This window comes from Rhodotorula toruloides, assembly GCF_000320785.1.
Source record: "Rhodotorula toruloides NP11 unplaced genomic scaffold Scaffold17, whole genome shotgun sequence".
Taxonomy (NCBI): domain Eukaryota; kingdom Fungi; phylum Basidiomycota; class Microbotryomycetes; order Sporidiobolales; family Sporidiobolaceae; genus Rhodotorula; species Rhodotorula toruloides.
Genome location: NW_015622977.1, coordinates 247092 through 264942, shown reverse-complemented (window position 1 = coordinate 264942; position 17851 = coordinate 247092). Strand labels below are relative to the sequence as shown.

General features: G+C 61.1%; 6 protein-coding genes across 6 annotated transcripts; 4 read left to right on the top strand and 2 right to left on the bottom strand.

Annotated features, from left to right (window-relative positions):
- Positions 1-207: 207 nt before the first annotated feature.
- On the top strand, positions 208-3619 carry RHTO_02243 (polo-like kinase; the record flags this gene model as incomplete). The annotated part of the gene is made up of 10 exons (XM_016415920.1): positions 208-690; positions 758-865; positions 925-1041; positions 1099-1316; positions 1393-1497; positions 1582-1641; positions 1699-2253; positions 2328-2900; positions 3006-3261; positions 3320-3619. 10 exons carry the CDS (start codon positions 208-210, stop codon positions 3617-3619), a joined length of 2775 nt encoding a protein of 924 aa, XP_016272039.1.
- A 296-nt stretch (positions 3620-3915) lies between these two features.
- Positions 3916-5024, top strand: RHTO_02242 (uncharacterized protein; the record flags this gene model as incomplete). The annotated part of the gene is made up of 4 exons (XM_016415919.1): positions 3916-4096; positions 4195-4422; positions 4486-4511; positions 4566-5024. The coding sequence occupies 4 exons, from the start codon at positions 3916-3918 to the stop codon at positions 5022-5024; spliced, it is 894 nt and encodes a 297-aa protein (XP_016272071.1).
- Positions 5025-5178: 154 nt separating this feature from the next.
- Positions 5179-12216, bottom strand: RHTO_02241 (cellular morphogenesis-related protein; the record flags this gene model as incomplete). The annotated part of the gene is made up of 25 exons (XM_016415918.1): positions 5179-5569; positions 5628-5752; positions 5811-5894; positions 5949-6148; positions 6208-6413; positions 6470-6600; positions 6655-6761; positions 6822-6997; positions 7057-7209; positions 7270-7403; positions 7461-7691; positions 7747-8539; positions 8593-8644; positions 8702-8952; positions 9005-9137; positions 9194-9380; positions 9438-10052; positions 10109-10348; positions 10417-10801; positions 10866-11197; positions 11259-11387; positions 11471-11551; positions 11610-11756; positions 11819-11937; positions 12045-12216. 25 exons carry the CDS (start codon positions 12214-12216, stop codon positions 5179-5181), a joined length of 5574 nt encoding a protein of 1857 aa, XP_016272168.1.
- Positions 12217-12632: 416 nt separating this feature from the next.
- RHTO_02240 (uncharacterized protein) lies at positions 12633-14951 on the top strand (the record flags this gene model as incomplete). The annotated part of the gene is made up of 4 exons (XM_016415917.1): positions 12633-12769; positions 12823-12868; positions 12943-13675; positions 13735-14951. The coding sequence occupies 4 exons, from the start codon at positions 12633-12635 to the stop codon at positions 14949-14951; spliced, it is 2133 nt and encodes a 710-aa protein (XP_016272003.1).
- A 70-nt stretch (positions 14952-15021) lies between these two features.
- On the bottom strand, positions 15022-16216 carry RHTO_02239 (serine-type endopeptidase; the record flags this gene model as incomplete). Its single annotated transcript, XM_016415916.1, has 2 exons — positions 15022-15624; positions 15686-16216. The coding sequence occupies 2 exons, from the start codon at positions 16214-16216 to the stop codon at positions 15022-15024; spliced, it is 1134 nt and encodes a 377-aa protein (XP_016272106.1).
- A 265-nt stretch (positions 16217-16481) lies between these two features.
- Positions 16482-17470, top strand: RHTO_02238 (zinc finger, MYND-type protein; the record flags this gene model as incomplete). Its single annotated transcript, XM_016415915.1, has 3 exons — positions 16482-16601; positions 16661-16927; positions 16988-17470. The coding sequence occupies 3 exons, from the start codon at positions 16482-16484 to the stop codon at positions 17468-17470; spliced, it is 870 nt and encodes a 289-aa protein (XP_016272013.1).
- Between the last annotated feature and the right edge of the window lie 381 nt (positions 17471-17851).

The window sequence follows — 17851 nt, the reverse complement described above, 5'->3', positions numbered from 1 at the left end:
AGCGAGATGAGGACGAGGTCCAGTAAACTGCAACCGCTCAGAGAATAGCGGGAGCAGCTAGAGCATACACAGTACACACTCACAAGTACACTCCAACCATTCCCACCGTTTCTCGCGAGGTTGGCGACCTTTCTCCTCCTCGCTCACTCAACTCGCACGTCGACTGTTGCTGCTCTCACCGCTAATACGAGACTGTTTGCGGCTGGGATGCTTGCACTACAGCCACAGCAACCCGCTCAGCCCCCACGGCGCGCAATCCCGCTCTCGCGCTCGTCGTCCTCGCTCCGCAAGACCGCACCCGCACCCACATCCACACGACAGCCTTTCTCGTCCATCCAGCCCGGTCAGCCAGCGCGAGACACCGACACACTGTCCGCACTTCCGGCCAAGGTCTCTCGCGGTCAGCGGGAGGAGGCGCCCGTTCGGACGAGACCAAGTTCAACGATCGCTCCACAACCTCCCCTTGCTCCCTCATCTCGCACGGTGCAGTCTCGGCAACGGGTAGAGTCGAAACAAGAAGTGCGAACAGAACGTGAAGCGCAACAGCCGGAGCCACAGGAGGACGACAAGGGGAAGGAGCAGGCCGCGGCCAAGTCGAGCAGGAACAAGTTGACGGATCAGTGGGACGAGCCTCCGACGCAGATCCGGCGAGGCGCCGTACACCTTGAGCGTGGAAGATTGCTGGGCGAAGTGCGCGACCGATCCGCTCGACGTGGGCGCACTAAGACGCCTTGGCTGACTGCTCGCTTTCTCGTAGGGCGGCTTTGCGAGGGTCTACCTGTGCGTCGAGCTCGACGGCAAGTCGTACAAGGCCATGAAGGTGGTCCACAAGCAGCAGCTAAAGTCGACCAAGACCAAGTCCAAGGTGCGTCGACTTGCTCGTCCTCCTCCTCCGCGACTTGCCTGACCTCTGCGTTCGTATAGCTCTTCGCGGAAATCAAGATCCACCAAGCGATGCAGCACCCTAACGTGGTCGGCTTTGAATGCTGCTTCGAAGACGAGCACAATGTCTACATGCAGCTCGAACTCTGCGCGCGCGGCGTGCGTCCCTTCACTTCCTCCCTCCCTCCTTATCACTGACAACCCCATCTCTCACAGTCCCTCCTCGACCTCCTCCGCATCCGCAAGCGCTTCTCCGAACCCGAATCGCGCTTCTACCTCACCCAACTAGTCGGCGCAGTCGACTACCTCCACTCCAACTCTGTCATCCACCGGGACCTCAAGTTGGGCAACTTGATGGTCGACGGGAACATGAACCTCAAGGTTGGGGACTTTGGATTGGCGGCGCTGGTCAAGTTTCCCGGGGAGAGGAAGAAGTGCGTGCGCGTTTCGCTCGCTGCCGTGCCCCGACTGGGCGAGAGACGAGTTGCTTACTCCTCAGGGCGCACACAGGACCATCTGCGGCACGCCGAACTACATCGCGCCCGAAATCCTCTTCGAAAGCAAGGGGACCGGTCACTCGTTCGAGGTCGACATCTGGTCGATCGGCGTCATCCTGTGCGTCGCGGCGTGCCAGCTTGTCGCGTCTCTCCTCACAGCTGGCGGACGAGCTGACGCTTATCGATTCGGCAACGCGCACAGCTACACCCTCTTGATCGGCAAACCTCCGTTCCAAACCAAGGACGTCAAGAACATCTACAGGTCCGTAGCCCCATCCCACATGCTCTTTCTTACACCGCTGACCCGTCCACTTCGCAGAAAAATCCGCGACAACGCCTACACCTTCCCATCCGACCACTTGCTCTCCGCCGAATCCACCTCCCTAATCTCCTCCATCCTGCAACCCGACCCCCTCTCACGCCCTTCACTCCCCTCCATCCTCTCCTCCTCATGGTTCATAACCGGTCCGTTCCCCTCGCGCATCAGTTCGCGCGCGCTCGACCCGGAGCGGGCGAATGAGATGTGCGAGGAATGGAGGTACATGACCAAGAGGCAGAGTTGGGACAACTTTAGGAGGTGTAAGCGCAAGAGTGGGATTGTGGAGGTTGAGGAGGGCGGCGAGGTGGAAGGAGCGGCGAGGAAGGGAGAGGCAGCGCAGGTGGTGGAGGCGGTCAGTCAGGCGTTGCCGACTGTGGCGGAGGCGGTGGAGGAGGAAGACGAGCAGGAGCCGATGCAGCAGGAGGAGGTGGTACAGCCGCCGAAGAAGGCGATAAGGATGGTCAGGCCCAGCGAGGAGCGCGAGGCCAAGGGCAGGGTCGAGAAGGAGGTCAGGGCTGCGACGGCGCCCGACAGTCCCATCAGCGAGTTGCTCAGGTGCGCTCTCCCTCCCTCTCCGCTCCGCTTCGGTCTTGCCCATAGAACAACGGCTGATGTCGCGGCGTGCGCAGGTCTGCTCGCAAGCCCCTCATGGTTTCGCCTTCCTCCCGCGCCATCCCGTCGTCCTCGTCTTCTTCTGCCCTCCGCCGAACAGCCACGACGAGCGTCGACTCGCTGCAGCAGCGGCTTGCGGCCGCCTCCGTCTCAGACCCTCCTACCGCCGCCGCGCGCACTTCTGCGAGCGAGGCACGGCGAGCCGATCCCACCACCGCACAGCCCTCACGGCATCGTCGAGCAGGCGCACAGTCATCCGTCGACGTTCCTCCCGCACATCCTCCCGCCGCCCCCGCACCTCCCGCAAAATCCGCAACGACCACCACCCACCCCTCTCGCTCGCTCTACGACTCGACCTGGCGCTCCTTCGACACCTTCCTCTCCTGCACCTCTCTCGCTGACGTCTCGGCCGTCTGCGCATCGTTCGTCGATGCGCTCCCGGATGAAGAGGAGTTGCGAGCGCCAAAGGTGTTTGTCAGCTCGTGGGTCGACTATACCCATCGCTGCGGGACGGCGTACAGCTTGACGGACGGGAGTGCGGGCGTGTACTTCAACGATTCGACCACGATGGTGCTAAGCCCGGACAAGGAGTAAGTTAGCCTTGACCTTCTCGATTTACGCTCCTCGCCGTTCGCTCAGACGACCGAAGCACGCATTGACGCAAACAGCACGAGTACTGACGTCTCGACCTGCAGACACTTTGACTACATCGCGAACCGGCACGCAAACGTCTACACCCGCCGACACTACGCCCTCTCGACCGTTCCCGAAGATCTCGACCGCAAGGCGTACCTCCTGCGCTACTTCGAGGACTACATGGCCAAGACGCTGCGCCGCAACGTCGAGTGGCAATTCCAGGACGTCGAGCGGCGCAAGAACATGGACTTTCTGGTCAAGTACTACAGGATGAAGAACGCCATCCTTTTCAAGTTGAGTAACGACGTCCTCCAGGTGCGCACCTCTCCCCTCCTCTTGCTGAGAACGAAGGCTGACGCGGGAGGACCGACAGTTCAACTTTTTCGACCACTTCAAGCTTATCATCACCTCTTCCGGCCTCGTCATCAGCGTCATCACGCCGACCTTCACGCTCGAGACCTACACGCTGCCGCAACTCTTCCGCGCCGCCGCCCAGCTCGGACACTACTCACATCCGACCCGCCGACCAAACCCGTCTTCCGATCGAGGGAGGAAGCTCGCCGACCTCGAAGTACTCATCGAAAAGATCGCGTACTGCAAGGATGTCTTGCGGACGCTCGTGAACCGTCGAACGGGGAAGGAGGCGGAGGGTGAAGGCGGCAACAAGGAGTGACGGGCGCCTCCTCATATCTTACGTTCCCTTTCGCGTTTCCGCTAGCTTTTCTTTTCTTCTGCCCGCACTCATTCTGCATTGTATCGCATACTTCTCAGCAATGGACGAAGTCGGACGGAACGCAGCGTGACCAAAGCGAATTGCAAGCCAGGCGTGCGTGTTCTCTCCCTTTTCGCCGGCCGATCGCTGGCAATCAGTAACTCTCGTGAGCGCGCATTCGAGCGCGTCAGAATAGTACTGCGAAAGAGGTGAAAGAACACGAGGACGAGTTGACCCGCCAGTCTACCCGCTGGCCCATGCCTCCGGAGAATCGCACCTGGACAGCGGCCGGAGCCCTTGCCATCACCCTTCCTGCACCCTCTCGAGACATCTTGGGCCGTGTTCGTCGAGTGTTGACGGGTCGAGATGAGTGGGGTCGACGGAGGGAGATGAGGAGCGAGAGAGGGAGAACGGGAGTCGGCGGGGCTTCGAAGGGCGGTACGCTAGGTTCCTAGCAGTAGCTAGAGCCTGCAGCAGCCTCAGATAAAGCGGCGAGCGGGTATTGGTGGAACTTGACCTCGTCCTCCTCATCGAAGGAGGGTTGGCCGACGACCACATCGCTTCCTCGCTCGAATGGCTTCTTGCTCGCAGGGGGACTACATTCAGCGTCATACCGCACCCCCCAAGGTTGTCGAAGCCCTCCGCGCCCTCTGACGCCGCCGATCTCGAAACGATGGTGTTCCTTCTCACACGAATCGTCGGCGCTTCGAGATTGTACACTAGCAGGCGATCCTTGACAATTCACGCACCCTCGCCTGGCCAAGGTGCGTCCGTTGTTCGCAGTGTTTGGGCAAGATTGTGTACTCAATCTCGGTTCGCATTTGCAGTGCGCTCTACCGCCAGACGCTCCAACGTTGGTGCCTTGCAGACCGCCAGCTTGCTCAACGCTGACTTACTGGTTACACAGATCGACGACAAGCTCGCCCAACTACACCCTCAGCTCGCCAAGTTAACTCGCCAGTACCTCTTCTTACGCCCGCCTTGGCTTGTTCAGCCTCCCCCTACATCCTTCGATCCCGCCATGGACTTGCGCCGACTCGGGAGGCCCAAGACGCCCGAGGAACGAGGGGAGCGAGCAGCCGTCAAGCTTTGGAGGAAAAAGGAGGAGCGGGCGAGGGTGCTTAAGTTTAGGGAGGCGTGGCAGAGGCGGGCGCTCAAGGAGCGACAGCGGGCAATGGAAGAACAGAAGCGCAGGGTGGACAGTGCGATGGAGTCGAAGGTTAAATTGGCACGACTTCGTTTGGCCGCCGTCCTCACCGCACCAGACGACGTAAGTGATATCAATCACGCTGCACTAGTCCTCCCAGCTGACATTTTGCCCGATGAACCCTTGGCTATGATTCCCCATCCTCCCCGTCCGCAGTAGTAGAACTTTGACAGACTTGTGCATTTCTACCTCGTTCATCTCTTGCCTGCCTGCGCAGACTGTTCCTTCGCTCGCTATGTCCAAGCACCGAGTTAGAGAACTCTATGAGAGCTTGCAATACAACAGACGACTACCGAAAACCTGCATCTCAGAGCTAGGCCGTGCCTTCGAAGATGTCCCGCTCGAGCGATGCCTCGACCGCCGGCCAGTCGACTCGCGCGCCTCCTCCTGCGCTGTGGTAGACGGCCTCGTATGCAGCGAGACTGATCGTCGAGAAGAACGGCTCGAGCTCCTGGAGCGAGCGGACCTGCCGCGCCTGGATGAGCGGACGACGCAGTGACGCAGTCGCACTAGACCGCGACAATACGCTGCCGGAGCATCCGTCGTCGATCTTCGAGTTCTTGGGCGCAGGCGTTGCCGACGAGCGGCCGTTGGCAGGCTGCAGGACGATGACCTCGCCGAGCCGGTCCACGATGGCCTGCGGGACCCACGAGTCGGGCGGGTAAATCGCGTCGACCGTGTCGGTGACGAACATCCATTCATGGCTGAGGAGAGCTCTGGTCAGTCGCAGCGGGCACAGGAGGACCGCCAAACCAGACGCACATCTGGAAGTCGGCGGTCTGGAGGACGAGCGTGAGGTCGAGGAACTTGCATGCCGACAAGACGAGTTGAAGGGTGTCAGATCCGTCGGGAACGCGTTGATTGGCCAGCGACTCGAAGAGGCGAAGCTGAATTGACGCGATGGTCAGCCATGCGGTGAGAAAGGAGACAGCTGAGCGTACGCACCATCTCCGTCAGGATGACGGGCCAGAGACCGGACAGATGCTGGTTATCGATGCGGCAGAAGAGGACTCGAAGGCAGAGGTAGACCTGCGCAAAGCTCCGATCAATACTTGTGCAGAAACCGAGACGGGACAAGCGCACCTCGGCGTGCACGATCTCGCCAACACTCGACCGCAGCAGGTCGACCAGCTTCTCCTGGATCATCGGCAGCTGCGTCAAGAAACGGTTCTTCTGCGACGTCAAGAGGGTGTAGGTGAGGCGGCGAAGACTGAGGGCGCGCGAGAGCGTCTCGAGTTCGCGATTGGTGAAGATGTTGGCCGAAGACGCCGTCGAGACTTTTGCTGTGGGTGACAGAACACGAGTAAGCCGTGCTTCGTGTTGCAAATGGCGAGCAACGCACCAATCAGTTCAGGCAGTCGCTCCTTGTCGGACGCCATCAAAGCCTGGACGAGCGGCTTCCAGCGCGAATGGGCAGAGGGCGGAGCGTTAAAGAAGCGATTGTCTGAGAAAGCGTCGCTAACGAGTGACCGCCAGGCTTTCAGGGTCTGAGGGTTCTTCGTCATCTCCTCGAGAAGGCCGAGGATGGAGGGGTCGGGATCGAAGGTCCTGCGGCGTGAACCAATTAGCTCACGTGAGGCCGTGATGCGAGGTCGACAACGCACTTCGCGCGGGTCTTGAAGGCCGGAGCGGCGATGTAGTAGACCATGTTGGAGCAAACGGCGCTCGTCTTGTCCGCGTCGATCAAGAACCGACGCAAGTCCGGGAGAACATGCTTCGTCAAGTAAGTGGCAATCTGCGTGATTGCGTTGGTGAGCACGAGTGGCGAGACCTTGCGGAGGGCACGCACTTCTGGTACGAGCGCTCGTTCGAAAGGCGCGGCGGGTTTCTTCGCCGGGTCGGGTATCGACGACGCCTCGTCCTTCGTCTTCTCCGATGCGACACTGTCCGAGTCGCCTGCGGCGCAAAGACGGCGTCAGCGGGGTTCCGCACCGTGCTACCGACCCGGCAGCGTACCGTTCAAGCCGGCCTCAGGCGCCTTCCGCAGCCAGCCGCCCGACTCCGCCGCCCGTCCCGCGACCTGGACCGTCGCGTCAGCGAGGCGAATGAAGGTATCCTGCAAGTCGCGGCGTAGTCGACGGTCTTCGAGAGCGCTCGTTTGGGAGACCTTCTCGGCGAGCGCCGTGTAGCAGCTGCGGCAGTTCCAGTCGTCAGCTCTGTTCTGCGTCTGAATCGTGGCCTACGCACGCACCGTAAGGTCGGGAACAAAAGCGATCGGTGCGTCGACTGATTCGCCAGAACATCGCGGACGAAGGCGAGCATCGCTGACCACACTTGTACCGCCATCAAGCCTTCCATGCGCCCGATGTACATCTCGAGGAAGCCGAAAGCTGTGTCCTCGGAGCTGAGGCACGACAAGCCTTGTCAGCTGGAGCCGAGGATGGATATCGAGAGCGAGACGGACAGGGCTACCGGGCTCTTGTGCTTGGGAGGCGCATGCTTCGGGTTGAGCTTCTCGACGAAAGTCGAGACGACAGCTTGAGGGCTCGGCGCCAAGATCTGCACAACTGCGAAGAGGTGGTCTTCCTCGGACGAGCCCTGCCAATGCGAGGTGGTCAGTTGAGTGCCGGCGGGCGAGAAAGCTTGATTGCGCACGGCAGATACGCGCGCCCAGTAAGCGGCCGTGTCCTCAAGCACGTCGATCGGAAGCGCCTTGTGGATCCGCTCCAACGCTCGCCGGGCCCGCACACGCACGCGAACGGCAAAGTGTCCCTGCGAGCTGCCCCGGTCGTCCTCAATATCAACCTCGAGAGCTGAGGTGACGTCCCACGACAGCAGCAAGAGGTCGACGACGTCCCGTACGCGTTGCAAAGCTTCGTGACGAGTCTGTAGGTCTCTTCGATCAGCGAAGATGCCCTGTGGACTGGTGAGAGCTGCGCACCTTGACTGACTCCGGCACTTCTGTCGGCTCCGCCTCCGCCTGCCCAAGTACGCCCGTCATGTAACCCAACAGCCCCGTCGCACCGCCTCCGCTGGAGGAAGCGGCGTCGCTACTCGCCTTCTCCGACGCTCTCTCCTCGTCGGAAGCGGCAGGAACCGCTTCTGAGACCGCCATGAGGAGTAATCGCTCGAGGGCGTTCATGAGGACGGTGTACTCGGCATCCGTCAGCGATGAGGCGACGAGAGCGCTGGTCGACCCGTAGCTGTTCTTGAACTCGCGCACGAGCGATTCGAGTCGGGCGACCAGATTGTCAATGAGCGGGAAGAGGACGCCGTGGAGGGAATGCCGAGATTGCGGAGTCGTCATGAGCAAGAAGTCGATCCAGTGGTGAATGACGGCGTTGTTCGACTGGGCGATCGCATCGGAGAGCACGCGGACGAAGAACTCGTCCCGTGTCAGGTCAGGCGGGTGCGCACTCTGCGCCTCCGTCTTGCCGTCCCGTACGGTCGACTGCGAGGCACTTCGCTGATGACGGCGGGCGGTCGAGGTCGCCGTGGCATGGACGACGGAGTGCAGGACATGGAGAAGCTTGTTCTGCAGGTCCAGTTCGCCTCGGTGGATCGAGAGGAAAAGTCGGCTCGTCAAGGCGGCGTCGATCGCAGCGACGCCTCCAAGCTCGGCTTCGCCACGCGAGATAAGCACTTGCAGCAGCTCCGCGACGACGGCATGGATTTGAGGGTTTCGCGGCGCGAGAGAGGCGGAAAGATCGGGATTCGGATCCGCTCGAAGCAGGCTATGCGTATGGAGGATCAGCGGCGCTGCAAGATGCATGAGGGCGAAACGAACCGAAGAAGCACAGCGACGAGGCCATCAAGATATGTATGCGTCTCGAGGTCGGCTGCGCAACGGTGAAGTGTCAAAAGGACGACCTTGACGTCGAAGGCAGTATGCTTACCGCCTAGTACTCGCTCTCGCAAAGCCGGATCGAAGGTGTGCTTGAGGAAAGAGCCCTTCGCGATCCTGATGAAGCCTTGTCCGCCGAACCTTGCGAGCGAAAGAAGATTGTCGAGAACGTGATGGACGCGAGCCTGGTCAAATGGATGCGTATAGACGAGAGTCGGGACTCGCACGTCGGCGATTTTGTCGATTCGCGAGTCAAGCTGGATGGCGGGGTCGAGAAGGACGAAGAGAAGCGGGTCGAGGATGCTGTTCAGAGGAAGGTTAGCACTGCGCGTCATGCCTTGCCAGCGCTGCGCACCGTATGTAGGACTTCAAGCTGCAGCGCATCCAAGCTTCAGCAGCCCGGCGTGTCGTTAAGTCGTCCGATTTGAGGCTGTCGAGCATGGCAAACATGGGCGTGCGCAGAACGACACCTGGCAACTGCGTGTCCTCTGCGAATAAGAGCATCAGACTCAGTGCAATCGAAACGGCGAAGCTGGCGACGCACCGGTGAATCGCCACAAGTTGCCGAAGGCGTCGAAAGCTTTCAAGCGATTGTTGGCGTCCGGCTGCGCCAGTCTCGCCGAGATCATCGACTCGCTGTAGCGCATGGGCGACAGCGATTCGATCGACCAAATCAGCTGGACCGCTTCGAGGTAGCAGGGCGACGTTCCCGGTTGGAGGTAGTCGAGAAGCTGAGGGCGTGGGTTTGGTCAGCCTACTGCAGAGCACGAGGAAGCCGGGGAGCGCACCTTCGCAGCCAACGTCTGTATCAAGAACCGGTCGTCCCCTTGAAGACGAGGTTCGAGTGTTCGAGCTGAACCGAGGTCGAGGATAATCTTGACGATGCCGGCGTGGAGGGTGAAGTTGGCGACTCGTGCCGGGAACGCCTCGAAGCAAGAGAGAAGCGTTCTCGTCCAGTCCTCCGGCACCCACGAAGGAAGGCGCAGCGAGGTCTCGCTGGTCGAGTTTGAGGCCAGGTCGACGAAGAGCGTGACGTGACCCGCCGTCGCGAGAACGACCTGTCGCAACGCATCTCGTTCGTCCTGTAGCTCCGGTGCTGATGAGTCTGCGACGCCATTTTCCAAGAGTCGCTTGGCACAGGCCTGAATGATGCGGAGCGAAGTCTCCAGGCCGGCAGCAAGCAGCTTCCTCCCCTCTACGGCGGGCACCGCCGCGGCCTTGACGTCGTCTGCGGCGTAAAGGGCATCGGCAAGGGATGTGCGGAAGTTGAGAGACGAGGTGGATGGCGAGTCGTCCGTGGACGAGTCGAAGAACTTGGGCGAGACTTCACGAAGGAGTTCGGCAGCGAGGTCGACGGCGGGCGGAAGGGGCGCAGAGGTGGTCGATGCGGAGTCGGCTCGGTTCTGTCAGAGAAAGCGTGAGCGAGCAGCGCTCTGAGCGCATGCGGAGTGCAGCGCACCTCGACGAGATCCAGTACGGCAAGGGCAACGATAGGCGCATGCAGTCGCTGTACCTCCTCGTCGTGCAGACGGAAGGTCTTGACGATGAACCTTGCGAGGTTGATGCTGGAACTCGCGGACGGTGCAGGCTTTGCCATCGAGGAGGAAGGTGATAGCCCGGCACGGATGGCGAGGTAGATCTGCTTCCATAGGATGGAGGGGTCGACGATCTCGAACAGCATATTGCCGGTCATCAGGAGCTGTAAGAGAGCGCGAGTGAGCAAGGCTTGCGACAGGCAAAACAGCGAGAGGGAGGGTGAAGGCGCACATCGTCGTATCCCTCGTCCTCGCCTCTTGCGCTCAAACACCTTGACAGGCTCTCGAATGCGTCCAAGACCAGCACCTCGGTCAACGGTGCGCCAATCTCCCACTTGTCGAGGAGCGAGATGAAGATCTTGAACGGCTTCTGGCGAAGAGTCGCTTGTGCCGGTTCGGAAGAGGACGACGAGGCGGATACGGCGAGTTCCATGTCCTCTTTGAGAGCGTCCTTGACTTGATCGAGGGCATGCTGTCGAAGATGGACGACTTGCGTTTCGGAGGAGTCGGAGGAACCGAGAAGCCAGGTGTAGAGTCGTCGCGAGAGGGAGAGATCGCGACGCAGGACGACTGACAGGACCGAGCGGGTGAGGAGGATCTGGTCGGCTCTCCGGAGGCTGTGCATGCGCAGTGGTCAGGTCGGACCCGTGCGAGCAACGGGAAAATAAGCGAGTATCGCACCTCTTGAAGCCCTTTCCGTCGACCCTGAGTGTGCCCGTCAGCAAGTCCAGCACCCCTCGCTGAACCAAGATCGACTCGTCCTCCAACGCAGCCGCGAAACCTCGCACCATCAAGCCGATGTCCTGACCGACGATCTCGGCAAGCCCGTCCTCCTCCCCGTCTGTGTTCGCGTCTTCGCCATCCTTCGCTGGTGGGAGCTTCGGCAGTCGTCGCGAAAGATAGTTGAGAGCGGGGATGCGGGAATTGGGCGCGGTGATGAGGACAAGCCACAGGTTCTGGAAGAAAAAGGCGGGAGACACGGTGCCGCTGAGTCGGTCGAGGAGTGCGGCGACCTGTGAGAGGTGTCTGAGCGAAGTATTATGCGCTGCGCCAGTCCGTCCACGAAGGGCGCACCTTTTCGAACCATTCACCCGTCTCTTCCTCCAAGCCCGGCAGGAGGGCGAGGATGAACGCCTTCGTCGCAGGTCGCAGCGATTCAGAGAGGGGCAGGTAGAAGCGCTCGTAGATCGAGAGCACGATGGGCTGGAAGACCAAGGATTCGCCGCAAAATCCCGTCAGCCTTCGCCGCTTCACAACCTCAGAGCTTGAGATTCGCATCGGCGCACCTTGACACTCGTCGCCGCATATTGGAAGAAGGGAAAGAGACCGCTCGACCAGGCGGGCAGATCGTGAACGAGTTGATCAGGCTATCGACAGCAAACAGTCAGCTCAAGCTTCCGACGGCTCGCTCCTCGCTCTACGTACCCCGATCGTCGAGAGGATATGTGTGTAGACGTCGAGAGCCCGCTGGTGGACGCCGGTCGGGAGAGCAGGGTTAAGACATTGCGAGAGACGCTTCGCAACCGTGAGTTTGTGCGGGATCTGGGGGTACTGCGGCGATGCTTGGAGGGTCTGCGAGCAGCGGGCTGCAGTGAGTACTCTGCTGACCCTGGCGAGAGCTTAAGGGGACGCACCTTGAGGAGCTTGGCTAGGAACGTGATGAAGTCGGCCCACTCGTTCACCTGGTCGAATGACTGGAGCGTCTTCTCGACCGCTGCCGAGTACTTGCGGTACTTTGGATCCGCCTGGAGCGCTGCGAGCGCGCGAAAGCGTGTCAGCCCCTCCCTGTTTCCTCGGAAGCGAACGCAGGTGGGGGTTGTCGTGTCGGACTGCGACAACGAAGGAGTGAGTGGAACGCACCCTTGTCGCTGCCAGAGTGTCCTCCCAACGCGTCCACTGCCGATCCTGCCAACCCTCTTCCTGTCGGTCGCTGTGGAACAGCGTGTTCGTGCGAAAGCGAGATTGTGGGAGACGAGGTGGCAGCGGGAGTGGGTTGGGCTGGTGCTGGCGCCTGTCCTGCAGGCTGTGGCATCGCACTGAGCGTATCAAGCAGTCAAAACAAGTCAAGCAAGCGAGTTGTGCGGTGGTTGAGGAGCGCAACCAACACTCGCTCGCTCCTTTCGCCTCGACAGCTCGTCCTCGTCGGCTGAGGCGGGCTGACAGGATGCTCAAACGTCCGGTTGTATTGCTGGCGAGCTGTCCCATGTCGCGCGCCGCTGCCTGACGCCGTCATCACCTCTCTTGTCCCCTCTCCCGTCCTCATCAGTCGACATCCACTCGCTGGACTCTCACAGGCTGCAGGACGCCTTTGCGGGAGCTCTGGGTCATGTATAGGTCTCACTCATTTGCTGACGAAGGCTTTCGTACGGCTTGCGCGGGTTGCTGGACGCACGCACTCTCGCTCGCGCCTCCCCACTCCCCTTCGCCTCGACCTGCTCGCCTCGCCGCATGACAACTTACGAAAACGCCTACCGACCACGCTTTCCGACCAAGGAAGAGGAGGCGAAGGAGCAGGAGCAGCTCAAGCTCAAGCGGAAACGTCTCTTCAAGCGAGTGAAGCGCGAAGTCGAGGAGGACGAACGGCAGTGAGTGGACCGTCCCGCCCGTTCTGAGTCTGGCTGACCTTCAGCGCCGACAGGGAAGTCAAGTACAACTACAGCGGGATAGCGGGGATCGCTTATCAGGTTCGTCGACCGCACTTCTCCTCGTCGGAACCGTGGCTCGACGCGATGGATACCTAACAGATGGCCGTATGCAGGATTTTTCGCTCGGGCGGTCTGCTCCAGTCAAGTCTCGGGCCGCTCTCGACGCGCAGACGTATGGCGCGCGCCGCCGTCGTCAAGCTTCGACCTCTTCAGTCCTCCTCGACTCGCTGCCTCGACTCGCCGAATGCTGCGTCTCGGTCATCGTCGACTCTTACGGCGAGACAGGTCTCTTCGATACTCTCGACGCCGCGAAGCACCGCGAAGTCGTCCCGCGACTGCTCGAACTGCTCGAACATTCGCTCGAAGCCGACAATGCGCCTCTGCCCTACCAAGTCTGGCTCGACATCGCCAGTCGACTCGGCCCCGACACGCCGAAGCGGAGAAGAACCTATCGAGGGCTTGTCGTCAGCGACGCCGACGAGCTGGACGTCTTGAAGGATCTGAACATCGAGGCAATCCAGCGTTTCCTGCAAGACTCGACGCTTCATTCCGCCTCTTCCGCCCCAGCACCTCCAGCCTTCTTCCTCGCCTACCTCGACCTTTCCGGCGACACGACCTTCACCGACGGCGACATCTACAAGTTGCGTGATCCGGTATCGCACTTCCTGTCGGTCCTGCGACTAGACGGGACAAGCGTCACCGACGGCGGGCTCGAGTGGATCGACAGGGCTGCGAAGGATGCGCCGCAGTACCACCGGCTGGAAGTCCTGAGTGTGCGGAGTTTGGCGAAAGTGACGGACGTCGGGATCGTGCGGTTGGGTTGGCTGCCAAACTTGCGATTGCTCGGTGAGCCCTAGCTCTGGTTCGCTCAATTGAATGCTCGTGCTGACGTTTACGTTCGGCAGACGCACGAGGGACCGGCTGCTCCCCCGACTTGCGCTCACATCTGAATGACGCCCTCCTCTCGCTCCCGCCTTCCCACACCGCCTACTCTCCGACTCTCTCGTACTGGCGCTTCCCGCGCGAAACTCGGAAGGACCTCGCCGCGCACTCGCGGCACTCGCCTCACCTCGAACTTCAGCTTTTCGACCCGAAGAACTTCTCACCCTCTCGCCTTGTCTCCCTCTTACACTACCTGTCCGACATTGACTCGTCCAACTCGTCTTCGCGCGCTGAGAAGGCTCGCGAGGACCTCGTGAAGCCTCTGGGCGTGCACATGACCGCCCTCACTCGCCTCGCTCAGCCCGCGACTCCTTCAGCGCAGCCTTCCGAGTCGCGAACAGCCGAGGAGATCTACCAAGCCCAGCTTGCGCTTCGCTCAGCCGCAACGCATGCTGCTCACCACGCCGCATTCGGCAGCGTGACCAGCACGGTCGCGATCTCACGCGCCTCAGTCGAGGAAGACGGCCGGGCGGAGAAGGACAAGGGTGCCGCGTTCAGGATGCGGGACGACGCGGTGGCTGGACGCACGTTCGCTGGGCTGGGAGGCGCGAAAGGCGGAAGGGCGAGCCTGTACGAGGTCGGGACACGAAAGGTCCACTCGGGCAAGAGTCGGTGGACCCCGCAAGAGCGCGATGCTTTCTCTGATTCCGAGACCGAGGACGTCGTCGAGCGCCTCTACAAGGACGCGGAGGACAAGGCGATTCAGGAGTGGGACGTGGAGAACGACAAGGCGGCGAGCTTTTACAAGGGCAAGAGGCCAGAGCGGCGAGGACCACGGATGTTTGCCATCCCGCCGAAGAAGGACGGCATGCTCCTGCGCATGATCGAGTACGTCCCGCCGTGGGAGGAGCCGCTCAGACGAGCGCCAGCGCCTGTCGTCGTGCAGCAGCAGCCGCTGGCGATGCGGATACCAAGCAACGGTGCTGCCCTCGTCAAGAAGCGGCGACGAGCCGACGACTCGGTCTCCTTTGCGCCGTCCACGCCCGCTCGCCCACTCGTCTCGTTCCCCTCCTCGTCATCGCCGCCAGCATCCGCTACGCCGCCGCCACAGCAAGCTTCCTCGCATGCGCGCCGTCCGCCCTCTTTGTACACGCCGCGCAATGACCCGAAGAACATCGTCCGGACGACTCCTGCACTCCCGAAGCGGTCAGGTCTCTCGGCGTTTCGGACGAAGCGGTAGCGAGCTGCGGGTTGATAATGACAACAAGGAGCGGATCATTCTGTGAGGTCTACGCGTGTACGCCGCCTGTCTAGAGAGATATCCACCTTCCCTGGCCTGACTTCTTCCGTTCCGCAACCTCGCGTTCCTTCTCCTTCTTCTGTCCGTCCCACATCAACCGCCTCAACGCCTCGAACGCCTCGTGCCCGAAGAGCCAGTACGCTCCGCCTGCTAGCGCGCCAGCCAGATGGGCCGCATGGTCGAGGTACGCCCAGCCGCGAATTAGGCCAACGAGATCGACGAGGAGAAGGGCGGAAGTGGCGAGACCGATAGGGATGGGGAAGAAGGGGAGGAAGATGAGCGAGACGGAGGTGCTCGGGAAGGAGAGTGCCGAAAGAGAGACGATGGCGTAGACTGCGCCGGATGCGCCGAGCGATGGGAGGACCATTTGGCGAACTTGCGACGATGGGACGCCCTGCGCCAGGAGCCGACCTGCGACTCGGCGGGCGAACCAGGCGTGCGAAGCGAGCGATGCGACGAGGCCTGTCGTTACGAAGAAGGCGAGGAATTCATAGCGAGATGTCGAGCGAGGGAGAGATTCTGTGGACATGAGTTCGGAGAAGTTGAAGGTTCCGAAGGCGGCGGTGGTGAAGGAGAAGAGGGCGATCGAGTTGAAGGCGAGATGGGGAATAGTCTGTCATTGGAGGAGAGTCAGCAGCGGCTCGGGATCCTGGCGAAGAGGAAACAGGACGCACCCGGTGAGAGAAAGTGCTGGTGAGCATGGTGACGCTCTTCCCGCTCAGCGCATCGTGCGCCAGCCATTTGCCGAGTCCTAGTCGCCGTGGCAGCCTCCACGCGAGCCAGACTCCGCCAAAGACGCCAATCAGGCCCGCCGCCGTCCGTTTCGCCTCGCTCATCTCGAGCCAGTTCTGCGCGAGGATGACGGCGAGTCGGTTTTCCTGTCCCACGGTCTGCATCCATCTGGAAACGTCCGCATAGACCTCATCCCATCGTTGTTTGGCGAGCGAGGGTTGCAATCCGCCGGTCGAGGAAGAGGCGAGTCTCCGCCAGGAGAAGTATCCGGCTTCGGCCTGCCTGTCGAGAGTGTCCTTGTTGGTGTAGTACGCTGCTGCGCCAAGCGAAAGTCCCGCCACGCCGACTGCGAACGCGGCCTGTCGCCCAACACCAGTCGAGAGGGGCCGCGGCGTGGATGATGACGACGAGCGCAAGGCGGGCGATGCAAAGCGTGGCCGCTGTCTCAGCAGCAGCCGTGTGGAGCTGAACATGTCTAGCGCTAGAGATCAGAGCTGCGAGTGTGAGGTGAAGTGGGACAAGAGGCGTCGCCAGCGGTTCGGCTCCTGCCGCTCACCTCACAACTTGCTAGGACCCGCTGCCAGTACCTGCTTGCGCTTGTGTGACTTGACTCAAGTGCTCGAGACCATCCGCAAGCTCTCCCGCGCCGACCTCGCCTCGCAATCTCTTCATCAGTTCTCGCTCGCCTCGACCGCTCACCCGCCAGTCTCAGCCCCTGCGCCAGCTTTCTAACCAGCCATGTCGATCCAGGAGCCTTCGAAGTGCTGCGTCTGCGGCGATCCGACCACGAAGCGTTGCCAGGCGTGCGCAAAGAGCGGGATCGACCTCTTCTTCTGCTCGCCGGAACACCAGAAGCTCGTGCGTCCTGCCTTAGCCGTCATTGATCACGTCGAGCTGACAAAAGATGTTGCGTGCAGGTCTGGAAGCACCACAAGCACGTCTGCGGGGCGAACGCTCACCCGTTTCGCTACCCGCCTCTCTCGCAAGACGAGCTTGACGGTCTCTTAGCCTTTGAGCATGAGCTAGTGACCGACCAATATCGGGACAACATCCTTTCTGCGCTCCCAGAGATCGAGCACGAGCTCACGCCGGACAAGATTGCAAGAGGCCATGCAGCTTTGCAGCAAACCGTCGTTGGCCGGATGCTCGAAAGGAGGCTGGGCTGGCCGGCGTTCTCTTACGCGGTGCGTTTCCTTCCTCTGATCGTCTGACTGTCTGAGGAGCTGACGTCTCCCCAACGACAGAATATCGTTCGCTTTCTCTCCTCGTCACCTGCTACTCCGAACGACGCGTACAGGCGTACTCTCTTTCGCCTACGCTATGAGATCTGGGCATACCATCTCCGCGCACGGGGCAACATGTCCGACGCTTTCGCTCAGACGCCTTTCTGGAGCAACATCGCTCTTTTCGACCTGACGCAACTGGCAAGCCTTGCGGTTGACCTCCCTGTCGACAGCCTCGTCCGGTCGCAATACCTCCACAGCCTTGTCGTGCTCGTCTCGCTCGCCGTGCAGCGGTTGCAGGACTGTACGGCCATCCCGCTTGCATATCTCCAACGCGCATCGGAGCAGATACTAGCCTGCTTCGGTGACCTCAAGCCTGGAGTGGACGAGAAGGACGCTTTGGCTGCCATTGCTCCGCTTCTCGACGCATTGAGGGGTGCAGGGGTGGGCCGGATGGAAGTCTGGCGAACCGTTTCAGGACGACTGGCCGGCTCATGCACCTGATGTCGGATCACGTGTCGTCGCCTGTTCCACGTATTTGTTAAGTTCTTCAGTCGCAGTCTCGCCGGGTGGAGTGTGCAATGCGGTCAATCCTTCTATCGGTCCAGTCATTCCCCTTGCGCATTGCCCCGGTATCGTTCATACCGTGTCCTCGTCGCTGAGAGTGGGACGACGGAGCACCGAGAGCCCGTCAAAGTTCGCACGACTCTTGGGAGTGAAAGGGATCAGGAAAGGGCGTTTGACTTTCCAGTTCCTCGCACCTTCGCCTCCTGCCCTTCAGCCCGTCTCCACAACACGCTGGCAATCACTTTCCTGGCTCGCACTCGCTTCCTAGATTGCTTCTCGCTGCTTGGCAGCCTTCGCGAGCTCTTCCGCGCCGACCTC